Below are 18,392 nucleotides of genomic sequence, written 5' to 3'. Positions count from 1 at the left end.
TAGGTAAGGCTTGGTAGTCACCTAATTGGAATCGATATGAGCAAACACTCGAAGAAGAAAAAATGGTTACTCACCTTTGTAACTGTTGTTCTTTGAGATGTGTTGCTCATATCCATTCCAAACCCTCCCCCCTTCCCCACTGTCGGAGTAGCTGGCAAGAAGTAACTGAGGGGGTGTTGGGTCGGCTGGGGTATATATCCAGCGCCATGAAGGCGCCACTCCAGGGGGCTCCACAGCCGACCCACCGGGTGTTGCTAGGTTAGAAAATTCTCCGACGATCGTGCACGCGGCGCGCGCACACCTGCTGCTCTTTTAGACTGTCCCATACAATAGAATACTACCTCTTTCATTGTTTGGGACTTTGCCAAAACTATATACTATATAAATACTTTGTTTTCTCCTTTGCCAAAACTAGCTGCATTCCTGTTCAGTATAATTCTCCTGCTGGAGGGGTATTACTTGCATTTTTTCATATTTCTTGATTATAGTTATATTATGATAAGGTTTGACATTAATCAAAGTTGCACTGAAATTCTGTACTGCTTTAACTGATGAGTATGCAGATTTCATATGTTACTAATAAAATACCATTGTATTCTTGTTTTGAATGAGACAGTGTTGTTAATTTTGGCAGGTTTTTTTTACCCTTTCTAATCTTTTCCTGTGATGACACTTTAAAAACAAGAGACATACACCTGATAATCTATTACTACAATCTACAAAAAGAAACATGTATGTGCAGTACCTAGTACTATTTTTTTTGGCTGTGTGACTCCCCCCCCCCCCCATTCTACTATTATAAAAATTATTACTCTGTAGTTTTGGTCTTAGTCTGTTCACAGATCTAAAAAAATGTTAGGGATGGCAAAGTATATTAAAACAGTAAGGTTGATTCAGTCCATTTAAGGATGATATTTGCCAGAAATTTGATAAATGTTCCTGTTGAACAAAATGTATTTTCCCTGAATGGTAGTTGTAGATTGTTTTTGAGAGTTATTTCTTAGTTTTTGAACACAGAATTGAAGTAATAAATGAGAAAAACAGAGCAAAGGGCTAGATATTTATTAAAGTACTCAACAAGTAGCTTGTTGTTCCATACTAAATTTTCTCAGATAAACTATCATGAAATAAAATAATATTAAACTATTAAAACTCTGAATGCATAATTAAACAATTTTTTAAGCATCCCTTTAATATTTCAGATAGCTCAACTATTGCATTATCTTGCATTTTTAGGTGCATGTTATCCGAGAGGTGGCAACCATGGCTCAGGAAAAGCTAGGTGTGTCCTGCGAAGTAATTGATCTGAAGACCATTTTACCTTGGGATACAGAGGCTGTTTGCAAGGTAGAAATATAATGCTACTTAATACATAAAAAACTATTTTGGTTGATGTACTCAGGAGTATCTACAATAATTTAATACTGAGGATAATGGGGACAGCGCTTTGCATATATAATTGAAGATTTATATTTGTTTGTAAATTATTATATGCACAGTAAATACAAAGGAAACGTTTGCAGAACACTGTGTGCCTCATTATAATTAAAGGGAGGATAACAGTTTAGGCCACTAAACAATAGTGGTGTACCAGCATGTTCTTTTGAAGGATTTTTATGATTTATTTTACAGCATTCCAGGGTTTTTACAGTATAGGTTTAAGGCAGGTAAACAGAGTGTTTGAAATTCACTTTTCTCCTCATGTGTCTCGCTCTGTCTATCCTCTTCTGGCATCCATAGGCCCATGGAATTTAGTGGGAATTATTTTTGTGTGTGTGATTTTTCTTTGCCACTCCATGGTGACAGTTTTATCTCATTATAGGTGGGTAAAAACATTTATGACCTGGCTGATCTGTTAAGCCTGTTTTCTAGAAAAAAGTGGTTTTGATTTTTTTTTTTTTTTAAAGATAGCAGCACTTTAGCATTTTTTGTTTTTCACATCATTAGAGGTGAGCGTTTACTGGTCTGGCATTTGATTCAGATTCCCTGGAACCACAGGTTCAAATTCTGGCATGGTTGAATGTGCCTTTCGTCTTCTAAGGTAGATATATTGTAAATATAATAGCTTATGGTATAGGAGTCTTTCAGATAGGACCTTAAAAAAATAAGGTACTGAACAGCTTGCCTGGAAGTTGAAATATCATGTGTTAAGTGCAGCAGTAACTTAGCTTTGTTCCTCAAGTGTCCCGTGCTCTATAGTATTTGTGACTTTTCTTTGTTGTGCTGCTTCCTTTTCACCTTCATAGAGTTGCCAGCAGAAGGGTCACGGATAAACAAACATATTGGAGGTGTTTTTGAAAACAGATTTTGCTTGGATGGGGTGGAAGAGGCACCTAAAGAAGGTTCTCAATATCTGTAACCTTCCCTCCCCCACTCGTGGCACCTGGCCACTTGCCAGAAAGTAGCTGGGAAAGTGATTGGTACTTCTGTATATACTGAGTGAAGCTAGAATTAAATATGAGGCACTGAACGCTGAAGTTAAAACTTCAGAGGGGGTGAGAATTGAAAACATTTAGTTGAAGTTAGAAAATTTCAAATGTGCTTATGGTGTTTTGAGAGAGGCTAAAGCTTTAATATGATTGGAAATTAAATATAGTGAAGCTTGAGTAAACTGTGTCCCTTCTGACAAATATATTACACTGAGCAGGCGGCATGTTGGCAGGGACCTATATACACCGCCATGAAGGTGCCACTCCAGGTGGCTCCACAGCCGACCCGACAGGTACCGCTAGGGGAAGAACCTTCTGACGATCATGCACGTGGCGCACACACACCTATTAGAATGGACATGAGCAACATATCTCGAAGAATAACAGTTACAAGAGGTAGATAACCGTTTTCTCTCTCACAAAAAATGATAGTTTGGGGCTTTAGTAATTATTAGTCAAGGTCGTAGAAGTCACATAAGTTCTTCTTCGAGTGATTTGCTCACGCGCTGCATGCATGATTGCCAGAAAGCTTTTCCCCTAGCGGTACCTGTCAGGTCGGATGTGGAGACCCCTAGAGTGGCGCCTTCATGGCCGACCCGCCGCCTGTTCAATTCCTTCTTACCACCTGTGACGGTCATTGGAACAGCTCAGTCTCTTGATTCTGCAAGTGTCTTACCTAGTGGTTCCCTTGTTTATCCGTGTAAATAGTTCAATAGTTGTTAGTTAATAGTGTAGATTAAAGAACAGGAGTACTTGTGACACCTTAGAGACTAACAAATTTATTTGAGCATAAGCTTTCGTGGGCTGCAGCCCACTTCTTCGGATGCATAGAATGGAACACACAGCAAGAAGATATTTATACATACAGAGAACATGAAAAGGTGGGAGTAGCCATACCAACTGTAAGAGGCCAATCAAGTGAGATGAACTATCATCAGCAGGAGAGAGAAAAAAACCTTTGAAGTGATAATCGAGATGACCCATAGAAGGTGTGTGGATATTTTAACATGGGGAAATAGATTCAATTAGTGTAATGACCCAACCATTCCCAGTCTCTGTTCAAACCTAAGTTAATTGTATCTAATTTGCATATTAATTCAATTTCAGCAGTGTCTCTTTGGAGTCTGTTTTTGAAGTTCTTTTGTTGCAAAATTGCCACCTTCAAGTCTGTCACTGAGTGGTTAGTTTAGCTTACTTAGGGGGGTTTCCCCTGGCTCTTCACTCCCCGGCGCTGGGGCATGCCTCGGTCACAGGGGTTTAAGGCGTGTGAGAGGTGTGCAAAACCTATGCCAACAAGTGATCCGCACGCCTCCTGTCTCAAGTGCCTCGGGGAGGGCCATCAGACAGATAAGTATCCTATTTAAAGGAGACCTAGGACTAAGAGGGAGTGTGACTATTGCCTGAAGCTCCTCCTGATGGAGTCGACCCTTCAGCCACAGCCAGAGCTGACACCGGCATCCTTGGTGTGCAGCGCACCGGCCTTGGTGCTGGATGTTCCAGCACTGAGGAAGGACTCCGCCAGGAAGCACCAGCACCGCTCCCTGGTCCGCAAGGCCCATACCACGCGGCGGCACTGTTCACAGTCCCTGGTACCACATAAGAAAAAGAAACCAGACGGGATGTTCCCCTGTCAGGAAGCCGAGGAGAGATTCATCATCAGAGGAAGCCCATGATGTTACGGCGCCAATCTCTGTCTCCCTGATACCGATCCCTGGCATCGTCAGGCTCCGCTCCTCCATGGTTGGGTACAGAGTACTTGTCAGAGTCAGACGCAGAATCGTCTGTGTCCCAACGCAGCCACTACCACTCCCGGTCGTGGCACCGATTCCGGCACCATAAGCCAGCGGAACAACCGGCACTGGCTGTTACTTGGCCATCCCAATGGCAGGGCCCAGTGCAATGGCCTTTTTTGACCCCTTGGGCCTACCACCAGGCTCAAGGTCAGGGATCTAGGCCAGTATTGGTGGTATCGGCCCCCCGTGCCCTCCATCAGCGATGTTGATGGCACTCTACACTCCTAGGGCCCCTGAGGACCCAGTACGACTGTTGAGCGACCACAGACAATCACAGCCACTCCTCCACCGATGTCGGTGGCACCTGATCCTCCAGTCGTGGGGAGCTCTGTGATGAGACTATTGGGGCACATGGTGGCCTGTACATACATGGTACAGCACACCAGGCTGTGCCTGTGGCCCCTCCAGGCAGGGGTAGCGCAGGCGCACAGACAGGGCAGGGACCCATTGGACTCAATAGTGACCCTCCCGCCTCGCATTCTTCACTCTTTCCACTGGTGGCTGCAACCACAGCTGGATTGTGCGGGAGTACTCTTTGCAGAACCCCAACCCTCGCTTTCCCTGGTCACGGACGCCTCCGCGCTCGGTTGGGGAGTGCATCTGGGCAATACCAGAACTCAGGGCCTCTGGTGCCATGCAGAGCTATCGCTGCACATCAGTGTGAGGGAGCTGAGGGCGGTTCGCCTTGCATGCCAGGCATTTCAGGCCTGCCTTCAGGACATGTGCGTATCAGTGCTCACGGACAACGCTGCAGCGATGTTCTATGTAAACAAATAGGGGGGTGCTCGCTCCTCTCCCCTCTGTCGGGAAGCCCTAGTGCTGTTGGACTTCTGTATCACCCACTTCATACACCTGCAGGTGTCGCACCTTCCGGGGGCACAGAACGAGCAGGCATACCGCCTCAGTCATTCGTTCCATGGACATGGACATGAGTGGTTTCTCAGACCGGACATCGCTCACTCAATTTTTCAGAGGTGAGGCTCTCCCCACATGGACCTGTTCACGATGTGGAGCAACAGGAAGTGCCAGAGATTCAGCTCCTTCCTGAACCACAGCCCAGGCTCCACCGTGGATGCCTTTCTCTTATCATGGACGGGTCACCTGCTGTACGTGTTCCCGCCATTTCCCCTCATACACAGAGTGCTCCTCAAGACTCATCAGGACAGGGCTTCCCTGATCCTCATAGCGCCAGCGTGGCCTCGCCAGCACTGGTTCACCATGTTACTGAACTTCTCTCAGTGGGCAGACCAGTAGCGCTCCCTTTCTCTCCGACCCTAATCATGGAGGACCACAGCCATCTACAGCTCCCCAATCTGGAGTCCCTCCACCTCATGGCATGGAAACTCCATGGCTGAACCTTCTTGAGCTCTAGTGCTTGCATTCAGTGAGGGAGGTCCTGTTAGGAAGTAGGAAACCCTCCACGCGAGCCACTTACCTGGCTAAGAGGAAGCGTTTCTCCATTTGGTCTCGACAAAGGGGAACTGAGCCACAATCGGTCACAATTCCCCTTATTTTGGACTGTCTTTTATTATCTCAAGCACCAAGGGTTAGCAAAATCATCCACAAGGGTACACCTTGTGGCCATTTCGGTCTTTCACCGGGGATCGGCGAGTGGGTCAGTGTTCGGTAACCCCATGGTGGGCAGGTTTCTTAAGGGCCTGGACAGACTTTATCCTCCAGCACATCGGCCGATTCCCCCTGGGACCTCAACCTGGTCCTGTCCTCACTCATGGAGCCCCCCTTTGAGCCCATGGCCCTGCCCTCTATCCTACCTTTCCTGAAAGGTGGCTTTTCTGGTGGCTATAACCTCCGCTTGAAGGGTATCCGAACTCAGGGCCCTGACCTCCGAACCGCCTTATACGGTATTTTATAAAGACAAGGTGCAGCTACGCCCCCACCCTGCGTTCCTGCCTAAGGTTGTCTCCCAGTTTCATGTGAGCCAGGATATATTCTTACCTGTGTTCTTTCCTAAACGCTATGCCACTAACAGGGAGCACATGTTCCATTCCTTGGACGTTAGACGTGCCGTAGCATTTTACACTGAAAGCAGAAAGCTGTTTCGTAAGTCACCGCAGCTTTTTATTGCTATCACAGAAAGAATGAGGGGACTCTTGATCTCATTCCAGTGCATCTCGTCATGGATCACGTCCTGCATCAGGACTTGCCATGACCTGGCTAAAGTTCCAGCCCCTCCGATTACGGTGCACTTTACCAGAGCACAGGAGACATTTGCAGCTTTACTGGCGCAGGTCCCTATCCAGGACATCTGCAAGACGGCGACCTGGTCTTCAGTTCGCACCTTCACTTCCCACTACGCCATCACCCAGCAGGCAAGGGACGATGCTGAGTTTGGTAGGGCAGTCCTGCATTCAGCAACCAGGTGAACTCCGACCCCTCCTCCGGGGTAACTGCTTGGAAGTCACCTATTGGAATGCACATGAGCAATCACTTGAAGAAGAAAAAACGATTACTTACCTCTCGTAACTGTTGTTCTTTGAGATGTGTTGCTCATGTCCATTCCAAATCCTGCCCGCCTTCCATGAAGAGATACAGGCATAGATATACTGATACATGAAGTGCGACATGAAGGTGTGGATGGAAGACCATGTTGCTGCCTTGCATATGTCCTGGTTAGGGACCTGTGCAAGGAATGCGGCAGACAAAGGACGTGGTGATCCATGACGACATGCGCTGGGACGATATGGGAAGCCCCTTCATTCACTGCAATTACAATAAAGAGCTGTGGTGACTTACGAAAGGGCTTTGTGCATTCAGTGTAGAAGGCTAGGGCATGCCTGATGTCCACGGAATGGAACATTCACTCTCTGTTACTGGCATGTGGCTTAGGGAAGAGTAGAGGCGCATGCGGCGCGCGCACACACACACCTATTGGAATAGACATGAGCAACACTTCTCAAAGAACAACTGTTACAGGAGGTAGGTAACCGTTTTTTACAGTGAGAATGAGATACTTTATTTTTTTGTCTGCATTGGCTACAGGTACCCTTCTGACACACCATTTAAATTCAGGATGTACAGATACGGACTTTGTGTTAATAATTATTGCTACTTAATCATTAAAAGTAGCATTAGAACTTAAATTTTCAATTTAACTATTTAAAATTAAGTAATTAAAGTAAGATTTGTTAAATAAAAAATATCAAACTCTAGGAATTACTTGACATAACTAAAGCTTATGGTGAGGCGTGGGAAAAAGTGGATTAAAACTGTTAGTGCTTTGGAGACAAGCAGCAACATGTCAGGGATTTTCCTTTGCAATGGCTGACTAGTTAATCTACATTTTGAAACGTTGTTTCTAGTTGGGAACTTTGTATCGATGATTTAAAAATACAGCATCAACAATTTTCTCGTTTCACAAAGTTGTACTTCACAGCGGCCACTGGAGGCCTCTCTTAAACCAAGTTAAACAACTGGTTTGATTTGACTTTGCACTTGCTGACTACTGTCCTGTGAGGAACTTGGAGTGTGAAATTATGCTAAATAATAATTTTAAAAAAGTTGCTGCCTAATCTCATTGCTTTAATTTTTTTCAGGTTTCAGGGCTAGATTTAGCTCTGAAATATGTTGTCATCTCGGCCCTAAGGCACTTGTGGTGGAAAGTTTACCTGGAAGGGGTTGTCATTCCCGGACATCCTGCATCAGCTGGGCTCTTGTGGAATCCCAGCCAGAACTGAAAGCTATCCTGTGGGAGGCTAAATGTGCACTTGCTGTCTGCACTGCTCAGGGCAAATCCCTCTTCTGACAGTGGCAAATCAAGCATTTAGTTTGTAGAAAGTGCTGTTGACTCTCTGCCAGAATAAAAGCAGAGAATTTGCATCACTGCTGCCTTTTTATGTAATGTTTTACTAATCTTAAGAATTAGAAAGGTTTCTCATGAGATAAATGGTTTATCTCTTGTTTGTATGCAGTGAAGAAAACTGTTCCTTGATTCTAAAATTGGTGTTGATCTGGTCCATTCATAGGTGTTATGGTAATACAAATTATACTTAATAATAATCGGGATGTTGGTTTCTGATCAAAGATTACTCATTATTCAGCCTGAGAATAGCAAAACAGTAAGATAAAAACGTTATAAATATTGATAATGATGGTAAGAGAAATACTTTCACTTGACTAATTAAGCTGTAACTCTATTTTATTCTGAGTTGCTTGTCACAGCAAATACTTACAAACATGCATACGTTTGTATAGAAAGCATATTACCCAGATTTGAAGCCCATCCCTTAGTTGTTTGTAAGTTTAATGTTACAGTTTAATCTTTGTGAGCAATATTTAAAGAACTGAAATTGCAGCTTTTCTACACATTAGTATTTGAATGATCTGACAAATCTAATGAAAGCTTGGAGTGATGTACATGTTCTAAACTTTGTATCAGAGTTTGTGTTGTGACAAAGTTCCTCCTCTATCTTGGTGGGTCCTGTGCTTATTGGCGGATTTTCTTGCCTCAGAGATTCACCATGTGGGTTGAGGAACAGCCCAGAGACCTTCCCCTCTGGAAGAACCCACAGTCCAGGTCAATTGGGAGGTTTGGGGGGAACCCAGGCCCGCCCTCTACTCCGGGTTCCAGCCCAGGGCCCTGTGGACTGCAACTGTCTATAGTGCCTCCTGTAACAGCTGCATGACAGCTACAACTCCCTGGGCTACTTCCCCGTGGCCTCCTCCAAACACCTTCCTGATTACGCTAGTGCAGCCCCTGCTCTGATCACTCAGGGAACAGAAAACTACTCATCCAGTGACCAGTATATTTGCCCTCTACCAGACTCCTGTACACCACTGGTCTGGGTCTGTCACAGTGTATATTTAGAAAACTTCAATCTCAAACCTGATAATTTTTATAATGCTTATTGCTGTTCTATGACCTAGGAAATTGTCTTCAAATCATAATTTTTCCCCAATAAAAATAATCTTTTTTGTTTTGCTTTTTATTTACTGGTTTTGTGGTTAGGTTTTAAGATGGTTTCTTTACACTATTAGTATGATGCTTTTATTTTAATGTAAAAATGACTCTTTGAAGAAATGAGGATACTGTTCAGTTATTCAGTAGCAATTCCACTTTATCAATAAACTAGCAGAAATCTATTTTGTGGTAGAAGGTATTCAGAAGCTGAATTTTTAGTGTATGTATTTTATATTAAATATTTGCTACTTCTTTATAAATCACAAAACCATTTAAAAATACTGTTTATTTTCCCAGACAGCATGACTTCAGGAAGCACATGTTTTCCTTCTACATTATCCTAGCCAGGGATGCTTGCAAGCACTAGAGATTAGATTGGGTGGATTTTCTCTGTTCCAGAATTTTGAGTAATATGGGCTTAATTAAAAAACCATTCAAGCCAATGGAACAACTCCCAGTTTACTTCACTGGTCTTTGGATTAGACCCTATATAAGATTATCTTTGTACTGAAGTGTCTGTTTTAGTAGACTGTTAAATCCAGACAAGGATTGAATCATCTCAATGTGTCTAATTGTGGGCACCCAATTCTCCCTAGCACGAGGCACAGTAGTTAAAACTGCAAGATTTGGGCATGAAGTGAGTTTGAGAATGTTCAGGTGAACTTTGGTCATTGAGAGACGGTGAGATCATTTAGCATTTTCACGTGTGCTTCTTAGATAGTATAGTTATGCAACACATAACCGTGAAGAGTTGTGTTACTTACATAATTGATTGCACATCATTTCTAAAGGTGTTCTTTTTTAAATCCTTCCCGTCTCTAGGCTGCTTATAGCATTGGTCAAAAAAGGTGCTGAGAACATCCTTAGTGTTCCTTGTCATTCTCTCTTTATGATTTGGCTGTACCAAAAACATAGTAAACTAAGCTGAGGCCTTGTGGATTTGTTGGTTAATAGTATCAGAGGTGTAGCCGTGTTAGTCTGTATCCACAAAAACAACGAGGAGTCCGGTGGCACCTTAAAGACTAACAGATTTATTTGGGCATAAGTTTTTGTGGGTAAAAAAACCACTTCTTCAGATGCATGGAGTGAAAATTATAGATACAGGCATAGATATACTGACACATGAAGAGGAGGGAGTTACCTTACAAGTAGAGAACCAGTGATAACAAGGCCAATTCAGTCAGGGTGGATGTGGTCCACTCCCAGTAATTGATGAGGAGGTGTCAATACCAAGAGAGGGAAAATTCCTTTTGTAGTGAGCCAGCCACACCCAGTCCCTATTCAAGCCCAAATTAATGGTGTTAAGTTTGCAAATGACTTGTAGCTCTGCAGTTTCTCTTTGAAGTCTGTTTTTGAAGTTTTTTTGTTGCAGGATGGCTACTTTTAAACCTATTATTGAATGTCCAGGGAGATTCAAGGGTTCTCCTACTGGCTTCTGTATGTTACCATTGCTGATGTCTGATTTGTGTCCATTTATTCTTTTACACAGAGACTGTTGGGTTTGTCCAAAGTACATGGCAGAGGGGCATTGCTGGCACATGATGGCATATATCACATTAGTAGATGTGCAAGTGATTGAGCCCCTGATGATGTGGTGGATGTGGTTGGGTCCTCTGATGGTGTCGCTAGAGTAGATATGGGGATAGAATAGGCAACAGGGTTTGTTACAGGGATTGGTTCCTGGGTTAGTGTTTTTGTGGTGTGGTGTGTAGTTGCTGGTGAGTATTTGCTTCAGGTTGGGGGGCTATCTGTAAGCGAGGACTGGCCTGCCTCCCAAGGTTTGTGAGAGTGAGGGATCATTTTCCAGAATAGGTTGTAGATTGTTGATGATGTGCTGGAGAGGTTTTAGCTGGGGGCTGTACGTGATGGCCAATGGTGCTCTGTTATTTTCCTTGTTGGGCCTGTCCTGTAGTAGGTGACTTCTGGGTACCTGTCTTGCTCTGTCAATCTGTTTCCTCACTTCCCCAGGTGGGTACTTAGTTTTAAGAATGCTTGATAAAGATCTTGTAGGTGTTTGTCTCTGTCTGAGGGATTGGAGCAAATGTGGTTGTATCTTAAGGCTTGTCTGTAGACAATGGATCGTGTGATGTGTCCTGGATGGAAGCTAGAGGCGTGTAGGTAAGTATAGCGGTCAGTAGGTTTCCAGTATACGGTGTGTTTATATGAACATCACTTATTTGCACTGTAGTGTCCAGGAAGTGGGTCTCTTGCGTGGTTAATGTAGCTCTGGAACCAAATGGTCGAGATAATTGTGATTTTTGTTTTTAACCTCATCTATTAACGCAAAGAAGACAAAAATAGTTCATAGGTTGATTGTGCTGAAGAAATTATGGGCTCGATTCTTCTGTCCACTGAGTATTGCTGAAAAATGGGGACAACCAAATGCTAGCATTGGGCACTTGCAATTTGCTATACATTTGTGAGGAGAGACTTCTGTAGAGGGCCCAATCCTGCGCCCACAAATGTTATTTATACGAGTGCTTAACAGTGTGAGTGAACATTGACACCTGCACTGAAATGAGCACCCCTTAGCAGGAGCGAAAGCAAGAGAGGTAGGAGATGGAGATGGGGTGGCCAAAGCATAGTGCCCAAATGCAATCCTGTGAAGGCAAACTCCATGGAAAGGATTTTCATTTACCCACGCCAATTGGGAGTAGTGGTTTTCTCAAGTGTGCTCCAGGGCTGCACTTTGAAGAACCTGAGAGCAGGGGTAGCCCTGAGGGCCAGTCGCTGATACCAAAATGTGTCTAAGTATTCTAAGGGAATGATATCGCTCACAGGCAGCTGTTCAATGCTTATGACATACAATAGCCATTGTGTTTTTGCTGGCCCACCAACTTGCAGTTCCCACTCCCCTCAGCTTACTTCACCTTATTGGATTGTGACAAATGGAATATCCAGCTTAGCAACCATGACTGTGCTCTCTCATTGCAACCACCAAAGGCACCCTCCTAGTATTGAACCCTGTAGTTGCAGTGCAGTTATCTCAGGATCAGAATTACATATGCCTTGGCCAGAGGCTACTGTTCTCTGCCATTTCGCACTGCTTCTAAGGTTTTGCAGTAAATCCATGTCTGTATCTATAAAATGACATTATAATTGTACCACTTTTGCTATTAGAGTTAAGTTTGTCACTATTTCCATTGTAAACTCCTATTTTTGGTCTAATAAAAAGTATGCTCCAGGCTGATACTTGGCTTACAAGGACAGCGCTCTATAACTACTTTTAAAAAGTAGACTGCCACTTTTGAGCCAGGAGTGTGGAATATTAAAGTTTTGCTGATTCAGATTACTACTTGAGTTATAGAAATGCAAAAAGGCTTTGAGTTGAAACCTTGCAGCCCATTAATACACTTCTGGCTGCTTTAGGAAAAACTTTTAAAATGATGGAGGTGTTTAAACCAAGATCAGTTTTGTACATGTGTGCCTAATTTAACCTCCTCTCCCAGTGGAAATTTCATAGGAGTTTTTAACATTCAAATTTGCACGTCTAGTCTTCCGTGGATCTATTGACAAGTTGTGTATAAGGAAGGAGTATGCCTGGGTACAGAGAGTAATATGCATCTGTTACATAATTCCTGTCACACAGGTAATGTAGTCTGTGGAGTAGTGGGAAAAGAGATTGATCTTCCAGATATCTTGAGATATCTGTAGATGTTTGTCCTCTTTCCCTATAATAGTAATTACTTAGTCAAACTACACTTATTTAAATGTTAGAACTTTCCTTATTAATCATGACTCCAGTTTAACAGTAATCCCTGGAGTCAGTGAATGCTGACCTTGCTCATGTAAAAAGGCTGTTAACCTTTATGACTGTGACCCAAGTGATGTAGTTTAGTTTAAAAATATTTTAATTATATTCAATGTAATTATTATGACAATTATATATTCATAGTATTGAAATTGTGTTATGCTGGATAATTGCTTAATGGCATTATGCATTTTCTTAGTTTAATGTAAGTGGTTTTTTTAAATTTAGCAATAAGTATTGATGAGCCTACTGTGAGGACAGTCTGAACTGTTGATGATTGTGTTACACAGAACATAGGAACATTGAAGTCTCTTAAGATCTAGTAGCAAATCCAAGACTAATTTGTACTTCCCGTGAATATAACATTTATCTTATTGCCATTATACTTTGTTTTATTACCAATGAAGAACATTTAGATATGATAATACTTAGCACTATATCTTACAAAAGAGTATCTTTGTCTTTACAAGAGTTAATGAGTAAGATGCACATTGGTGAACGTTTTACTTGCAATAAAACAGAAGCAGATAATTAGAATACTAAAGACAATGAACATTACCCTCTTGCTGGGTATGCAATTAAACATAATGGGAAAAAGGACAAATGTTACTTTCATGCTCAATTGATAATTGGGCATACAGTTTAAAAAAAAAAAGACTTCTGATTGTATTTCGCCACATTATGGCCACATTATTATTATTTTTTTGTCTCAGTTACAGGACAAACTACTTCATCTTGTAATCATTGCATAACCATAGTTTAGTGTAAGTATTTTTGCCAAACCACAGACTTACCTGATTTTATATTTAATACTGCCTAGGCATTGTCTCATATCCAGAATATTTAACATATAAATAAAAAAATACATTGACATATTACATTGCAAACTGAATACAAAGCAAAATGATTGAGAATCATGATTCCTACATAATGACATTATTTCGAATTGAATAATTATGTAAAGATTTTAAAATTCTCTGCAGAGGGTTGTAAGTTACGAGTTCACAAACACAATGGAAATGCACTGATGGTCATTTGTCAGGCGCCATTTTAACTAAGCCACTGTAGCCACCTGGAGTGACAGGTGGCATTTTACATCCTAACATCTTAAAATGATCATTTCCTTGAGACAATGTGAAGTGTGTGTATAAGGCACAAGTCAATGTCTCCATGTTATAAATACCCTTCAGAACACTTGTATGCAGTAACATAGGTCTCGAGAAGAGAGACTAAGGGGACAGTCCCTGTCCCAAGTAGCTTGAAATCTAAGGGACCACTTCTGCATTTAAGTCAACAGGACTTGGAGGCTCTCAACAACTCGCAGGAAGTGGTCTAAAACTTGCAAGATCACAATCCAAATGCTAATCTTACCTCTCAGGCCTAGTCTTCTACATTGTTCTCTGCTGCTTTCGCTCTACCAATGATGCCAGCCTTGACATTCTATTCCTTTATCTTCTTTCTAGCTGCCCCTACACTTGGAATACTTTCCTGTTTGGTTGTGCCAGGCTACTGTGCTCTCTTAACTAAAATAGTTCATTCAGATAAATCTCTTATAACATGTCTACAATAATTTTTAATATTAGCCACTTTAAAAACTCTGGTAATTTAACCAGACATGTAGACAACTAGTACTAGTAACTGCATGATTTTGAAGATATTTCTTCCTACTATTCATTATCCCCACAGCTCACATCTGACATTTAGGTTGTTTACTCTTCCATCAGGGAGCTTGTCTTTCCATTTGTGCTGTGCGCACCTATGGGTACTTTCAGATATAGGGATAGATGACGGGGGCAAGGTGGAGTGAGAGAGGTTTTACATAAATGAGATTATGAGGTTGTTTGAGTTGTAATGTACATGTCATGTTTCCTTTTTTACCCTTTTAATAGGTTGGTATGAAATCCATGATGGAGAAACTATAATGGAAAAGATTTAAATAGCTGAACAATAAGTTACATGTAATGTAAATTAATATTGCCCATCTCTGTCACTGCAATAGGAATATCCTGTGGCAGAGCTGCCCAAACTTTCAATGAAGCATATATGCACTTAGAACATAACATTTAAAAAAACAAACAGTACACCATTCAGGGACCAATCTCTGAATAATATTTGTATATTGCACGATGTGCAAGGTTAGGCTTTATGGCAGCAGATAGTGTTAATTTGCATAACTCCCCATGAACAGTATAAATGTGTGACACCAATTTTTTACAGAGGAGACTGGTCGTAGCAGTAGTTCAAGTGTTCAAGAGATTATTGATCTTTGCCAATCCAAAGCAGTTATTGAAGACCTCCAGGCTCTAGAAGAGTTTGCACTCCAAATCATGAACACACAGTTTATGAAGAGCTCACTGTTGTGAATGATATGCAAGTAATGACATGCATTATTTTGTGTTGTGAGCAGAGAGGTCTTCTGGAATGATGTTGTTTGCAGAAACCCAAAGATTCATGTTGCCTTGACAACCATGGGTAAACACAGCTTTGCTGAGTTTCCCTCTCTGGGTTCCATTGTATTTCCTCACAGAGATTCAGTAGTTTCTGGTAGGTTGATATATTTCAAATATTATTCCTCTGTGCAGAGCTGGCCTGAACATTTTTGGATGTGCCTCAAAAATCCAAGGACCTATGGCCACGAGTATCATATGTCCCAGAATCAAAATTTTAAATCCTTTGAAAAATCACAGTTTGCACATGGTTAGTAGAGACTAGTAATGGGCATGCTCATTCCAGGGGCTGCAAGGGCTAAGCAGGCTTTTCCTTGCAATTGCTGCTGTGCCACCAATCGCAAGAATTAAAATCAGGGAGATTGTGGTCTCAATGGTACCTCTCCTTCCCAAAGAATGTTGTGGGTTTTGTCTATTTTTCTTTCTTTCTGTGGAATGCCAAGTTTTAAAATATTGTGGGTCTATTTGAAAGTTATATAATGGCTAGTGGAAAAGGAATGGATATATGTTTTATTTCTTTCTTGTCTAACATTCATGTGTTGATTCTGCAAATTAGAAGGTATAAGAGCATTTACTTCATTCACATTTTCTATAGTGGAGTAGTAGGAGAAGCTGGTAGGATGTTATAAACCAAACTCCTGTTTCTGATATGAAGTCTATGCAACAAGGTGGGTGAGGTAATATCTTTTATTGGACCAAATTCTGTTGATGAGAGAGCCTAGCTTTCAAGCTTACATAGAGCTTGTCTTTGGGTCTGGAAATATATTCTGGGAGTACATCTACACGGGGATAAAAGCCACGCGGCTGGCCCGGGTCAGCTGACAGGCTCACGGAGCTTGGCTGCGGGATTAAAAATTGCTGTGTAGATGTTTGGGCTGGAGCCTGAGCTCTGGGACCTTCCACCCTCGCAGGGTTCCTGAGCTTGGGCTTCAGCCTCAATCCAAATGTCTACACAGCATTTTTCAGCCCAGGAGCCCAAGCCCCGCAAGACTGAGTCAGCTGATCTGGTCCAGCCGCAGGTGTTTTATCCCTAGGTAGACATACCCCAAGTTTCACAGCTAAATACAAGCTGGAACAGATTGTTTAGCATAAGTACACAAAACGATCACTCTATATCTGTCCTCTCAGTGGTTATCCTCAAAGGAAACCTGACCAACACCTTCAAATGATGAACCTGCGAGCTTAAATTCATAACTTTGCTAGACTGGATAAAACACTGGATTTATGGCTTATTTCAACAGTCTATAACCCACTAACTGACCCTTCCCCCCAGCTTTTCTTTCCCCCCACTTATGACTGGAGAGGTGTTAACACACCAGTTCACTTTGAGCGGTCTCTTGAAATATACGTTTACTTACACAAAACAATCTTTTCCACCTTGTATTTAGCTTTGAGGCTATGTCTACACTACACCCTATGTCAGCATAACTTATGTTGCTCACGGGTGTGAATAAACCACCTGCTGAGTGACCTAAATTACACTGTGTGGTGTGCACAGCGGTATGTCAGAGTGAAGGTGGTTTTATTATGCCGACAAGAGAGTTCTCTTCCATTGGCATAGAGTGTTTTCACCAGATGCGCTGCAGTGGTGCTGCACGTGTAGACATGCCTTGAGTATATTTTCCAGACCTGAAAAAGAGTTCTGTGAAGCTAGAAAGCTGGCCTCTCACCTACAGAAATTGGTTCAATAAAAGATATTACCTCACCCAGCTTGTCTCTCTAATATCCTGGCACCAACATGGCTACAACAACACTGCAAACATGAATCTGCGTTAAGTCAAAACATTTTGCTTTTTGGCCTGTTTTATCCATTCTGTCATTAGAATAAACCTCAAGTTGAAAGTCACAATATCTTAGATTCCGTAAACATGTTAACATCTGGAGACTAACATCTGTGCAAACAAACATATTTCATATGTTATATAATCACTTATGCCTCTTCCTAACTAGAATTTGTTCGGCAGTAAAAGAAATGAATTGAAGCTACTTGTATTTCCCCCCGGTATATTGTGACGTTTGGAGGGTTTATGCTTTATTTTGTAAAAAAATAATTAAAAAAATAATAATCCAGGAATGTTTATGACCTACAGTGTGAGAATCATCCAACACATTCAATAGCCAAATGTATTCAATAACTGAGTATACAACTCAAGTGTCTTCACAAAATCGTAAGATAATAACCTAGACCAGACATAATTAAGATGATAGATTTCTTCTAAGTAACAAACATTTCCTTATTACATGGGAATGCACATCTAGGAAAATAGCAATAACATTATCTAAAATATTTCCCCATGAGAAGAGGAGGTTGGTTTGATAGACCACTCACAAGATTTTGAGTATCAGGAGATCTGGCTTCTGAGTCAGTTGTAAAATGGGAACAAGAGTATTGCCTACCGATGATGATGATGATAATAGTGAAGCACAGTATTTGAAACATTACCTAGTAGTCTCTCCAATTTATCTGCCAAACTCTTAAAGTCTGTTCTGCATAAGCTGAGTCTGTCCATCCTGTGCTGGTGGCTGCCACGGAACCTGCTGCTTGGCTCTGCTGCCTTTGGGGCGGAGACATGGCCTCTTCGCTCCCAGCCTGGAGGGCTGTGCTCTAGGTGACAGTAATATGAGAAACGTTCTCATTATTAAAGAGATATGGAAAAATAAAAAATAATATAAGCCACAGAGTTTTACCTTGTGATTCCTAGCTTTTAGTTCAACGATTTGTTGTTGTATTAAAGCATATCTTTACATCACAACTGAATGTCTTTCTAAAAGACTGCAAGTGATAGAGAATTTACCACATCCCTTCGGAATAGATTATGGAAAGTTTTCATTCATGTTATCATATCAACATGTTAATAAGCAAGACCTGTAACTAAATAAAGTCACAGAGGGTTCCATGGCACCTTTAGACTAACAGAAGTATTGGGAGCATAAGCTTTCGTGGGTAAGAACCTCACTTCTTCAGATGACTTGCATCTGAAGAAGTGAGGTTCTTACCCACAAAAGCTTATGCTCCCAATACTTCTGTTAGTCTTAAAGGTGCCACAATACCAT

At 41.8% G+C, this 18,392-nt stretch overlaps 1 protein-coding gene across 3 annotated transcripts in view; it reads left to right on the top strand.

The window, feature by feature from the left end:
* The window catches only part of BCKDHB (branched chain keto acid dehydrogenase E1 subunit beta), a 277,217-nt gene that overhangs the window by 114,177 nt on the left and 144,648 nt on the right, over nucleotides 1-18,392 (top strand). For all 3 annotated transcript variants that reach the window (XR_004645194.1, XM_034766148.1, XM_034766146.1), the window contains one exon: nucleotides 1,237-1,347. Coding sequence is in view for 2 of the 3 variants with exons in the window: in XM_034766148.1 (XP_034622039.1) it covers nucleotides 1,237-1,347 (111 nt within the window). In the remaining variant the exon portion in view is untranslated. The remainder of the gene's footprint in view (nucleotides 1-1,236; nucleotides 1,348-18,392) is intronic.

The sequence above is a fragment of the Trachemys scripta genome, chromosome 3 (assembly GCF_013100865.1).
Source record: "Trachemys scripta elegans isolate TJP31775 chromosome 3, CAS_Tse_1.0, whole genome shotgun sequence".
In the NCBI taxonomy this organism is placed as follows: domain Eukaryota; kingdom Metazoa; phylum Chordata; order Testudines; family Emydidae; genus Trachemys; species Trachemys scripta.
Note: the sequence above shows the minus strand (reverse complement) of the source record. Positions and strands in the feature narration are given on the sequence as shown.